Source organism: Fundulus heteroclitus, chromosome 21 (assembly GCF_011125445.2).
Source record: "Fundulus heteroclitus isolate FHET01 chromosome 21, MU-UCD_Fhet_4.1, whole genome shotgun sequence".
In the NCBI taxonomy this organism is placed as follows: domain Eukaryota; kingdom Metazoa; phylum Chordata; class Actinopteri; order Cyprinodontiformes; family Fundulidae; genus Fundulus; species Fundulus heteroclitus.
The window spans coordinates 38,986,573-38,989,763 of NC_046381.1; the positions used below are offsets into that span (position 1 = coordinate 38,986,573).

General features: G+C 37.2%; 1 protein-coding gene across 1 annotated transcript; it reads right to left on the reverse strand.

Annotated features, from left to right (window-relative positions):
- Positions 1–1,448: 1,448 nt before the first annotated feature.
- LOC118556950 (myoneurin-like) lies at positions 1,449–1,818 on the reverse strand. Its single transcript, XM_036125686.1, has one exon. It carries the CDS (start codon positions 1,760–1,762, stop codon positions 1,463–1,465), a length of 300 nt encoding a protein of 99 aa, XP_035981579.1. The 5' UTR covers positions 1,763–1,818; the 3' UTR covers positions 1,449–1,462.
- Positions 1,819–3,191: the final 1,373 nt, after the last annotated feature.

The window sequence follows — 3,191 nt, forward strand, 5'->3', positions numbered from 1 at the left end:
TCTCTCTCTCTCTCTCTATGGCGTCGCATATATATATATTTTCTTTCCCCCTTTTTTTTAATTGACCCTATTTCTACCATCGATATACGTATATAGATCAATGTATATATTATTTATCATCCAGCCCTGCATCACAATAAACATAAAATAACAAAAGTCTTGATAATTATGACAACAGGCAGAGTAATATTATCTATAATCTGGGGCTAAGTGGGTTTTTTCCACAGAGGAATCAAAATAGACACCCAGATGTGAAATAAAAGTCAATCTTTGTACTAAAGTGTCCACAGTTATCGGCAGGCTTGCAGTCATTCTCTCCATAATGTAAACGTGTTTCAGTCTCTGGACCCGTTGACTTATAGCTTTAGGTATGACTCTTAACAAAAACACCACAGGAACCACGTTTACTTTCAATATTACATCTATTTCCTTTTTAATATTGTCCCAAAATCCTCGTTTTACTGGTGTCTCCATTCTTTCCACAAATTCGCCAACATAATGCCACATTGGGATTTTTCTCTTATGAAAAGATGATAAAGGGAGTATTAAAGTATCTGATCTTCACTTTCCAGTCAAATTCTGTCCATAGTTAGCTGCTAATTCTCCATATGGCAACCTGTACACATGTCCACCCATGTAGTCTTTATTTATAACATTTAACTCTAATTCCCATTTTTCCTTCATGTGGTTCATGTTTTATAAAGGTGTCAATTACCACATTTCTGTATATATTAGATTGTTGGGAAATGTTTCTCTATAACACTGATAGAGTACTCTTCTATTTAATTTTTTTGTTTTTGACCAAATCTTTTCCTTTATGTCTTTTCTGAAGGTACCTCTATAAATTAGTGCTGGACGATGTAGATAAAAAAGCATATCGATAAAACAAAAATAATTCTGATCGATATCTATAATTATCAACAAATTCAAAACATATTTTAAGTTCAGTCCTGGTTATTTTATAAAGACACAAACACTGAATTCAGACTCAACCCTTTATTCAACCAACTTTTTACCAAAACTAAGTTTAAAAAAAGAAAAGAAAATATAAAGTGTGCTCTCTGAACTCTGAAGGGGGCGGAGCTTCCTAGGTCTGCGTTGTGATTGGTTGTAAGGATGTAATGATGTAATATTAACCTACATGACTAGAACACAAAAGAAAGGAAAAAATGTTATTGTATTGATTTGTTTTATTGACCCTTTTTGTTCTATAGTAGATATATGTCTATAGATCAGTAATATTGTTTTTGACTTATCGTCCAGCCTTAATATAAACCACTTGGCGGGAGCTTAAATTGTTCCTGAAGTTGAATGATTTTAATCTAAAGCCTAAATTTGTCCCGTGTATAGAATGCAAAATGAAGGTCAACTGTTATTCTATTGAACTTTTTATTGAGCCTTTTTGTTCTATAATCGATACACGTCTACAGAACAGTAATATTGTTTTTGACTTATCGACCAATTATCTCTCCCGTGGCGGCGGGCGGACGGCGTACCTGCTGAGGTTCATGTGTCCCGTGTAGACGAACTCCAGGAGCTTCTCCAGCGAGTAGCGGCTCACCTTCTCCGGGTCCAGGGTGGTGAACTCTTCGCCCTTTTCCGCCTGGACAGAGAAATAGTCGCTGAAGGCGGCCAGAATGTTGCGGTGCGCTCTGAACTCCACGTCTTTCACCATGATGGTGATGTCGCACAGGAAGTCCATCTCGCGCTGCTGGTGCAGGCGCTGCAGCAGCAGCCGTCCGTGGTTGGCGACCTGAGCCATGGCTGCTGGAGGAGGGCGATTCAGAGCAGGAGGCACGGCGTTAGAGGCTGAAATAAGCTTTATGACTTTAACGGGTCTGATTACGCTGCTGGTTGTTAAAACGCTGGGTAACCGTCTGATGCGGCGCTTAAAGAGGCGTACGTTAGGGCTGAACGATTTTGGAAAATAATCTAATTGCGATTTTTTTTCTTAATATTGCGATTTAATGCGATTTTTTCCCCCCAGTTTAATTTATCATGTCTTTTTAAACATATACAAACAACAAATCATTTTGTTTCCTCGCTGTGCAGATTAGTTGCTAAAAGACCCACAGCATCTAAACTCAGAGCAGTAATAATTGCGTTCTGACTACAATATATTTCAACCAAAATTGCAATTTTGACTTTTCTCTGCGTTAACCACAAACAACAAAAATGGCTTCTAAATAAAGATGTTTGTAAACAAGGACTATTTAAAACAAGAACTTTTAATGTTTCTATTAATCAGAATATTATTCAACAGAACAGCTTTTAGTTGATTTGGACATCAATCCTTGTTGAACATAAAGTGCAACTGATTGACCAGAACTTAATGCTATGTATGATTATATAAACTCTAAAACAAGTAATAAAATTAGATTATCTCACTGCTGCAACTGTCTTCCCTTCCATGTGGAGGCAAACCCACTTTAAACATTTTACTGACACCTAATGGACGCGTCTAATTCCCTAATTGTTACAGAGCCAGAAATTGCAGACTCTGCGATTTGGAAATTGCGTTTTTTTTAAATCGCGATTTTATTGAAAATGCGATTAATTGTTCAGCCCTAGCGTACGTTCTGTTTCACCATGACTGCATGTCTGTGAGGGGAACAACTAGGCCATGTCACCCAGACCGTTACGTCTCTGAGAGAAGGGACTCCTGGCTCAGTGCTCCTGTGTCTCCTTTCTGTCCTGTCAGCCCTCAGCTGGTCCCTCACACTCAGCCTGGTTCTGGTTCTGGTTCTGGTTCCTGTCCACTGTGAACACACTGACTCCATTCTGGCTCCCTTTCAAAGCAGTTTCATCACAGCAAACATGAAGCTGGACGTTCTGCTCCTGGACCTCAATCTGACTCTAGATCAGTCAACCACATATATAAAATAAATACTTTTTTACATTTTCTGATCCTCATACATCAGGATTATAAACATTTCCTTCACCCGTTATCATAATAATGTTTTATTACATTCTGTTGGCCATGACCAAATATTAGAATCAGGGACAAAAAGTGTCTTAATTGAGTTTTATTCAAAAATGCATTTTATCCTCAGCTAAAAATGGGTATTAAGTACATATTATAGTCAGGATTTATTAAATTTAATGCATTATTATTATTATTAATAATAATAATAATAAAAATCAAAGCTGACTGAAAATGATTTTATTTATAGGGCCATTTACAGAATACG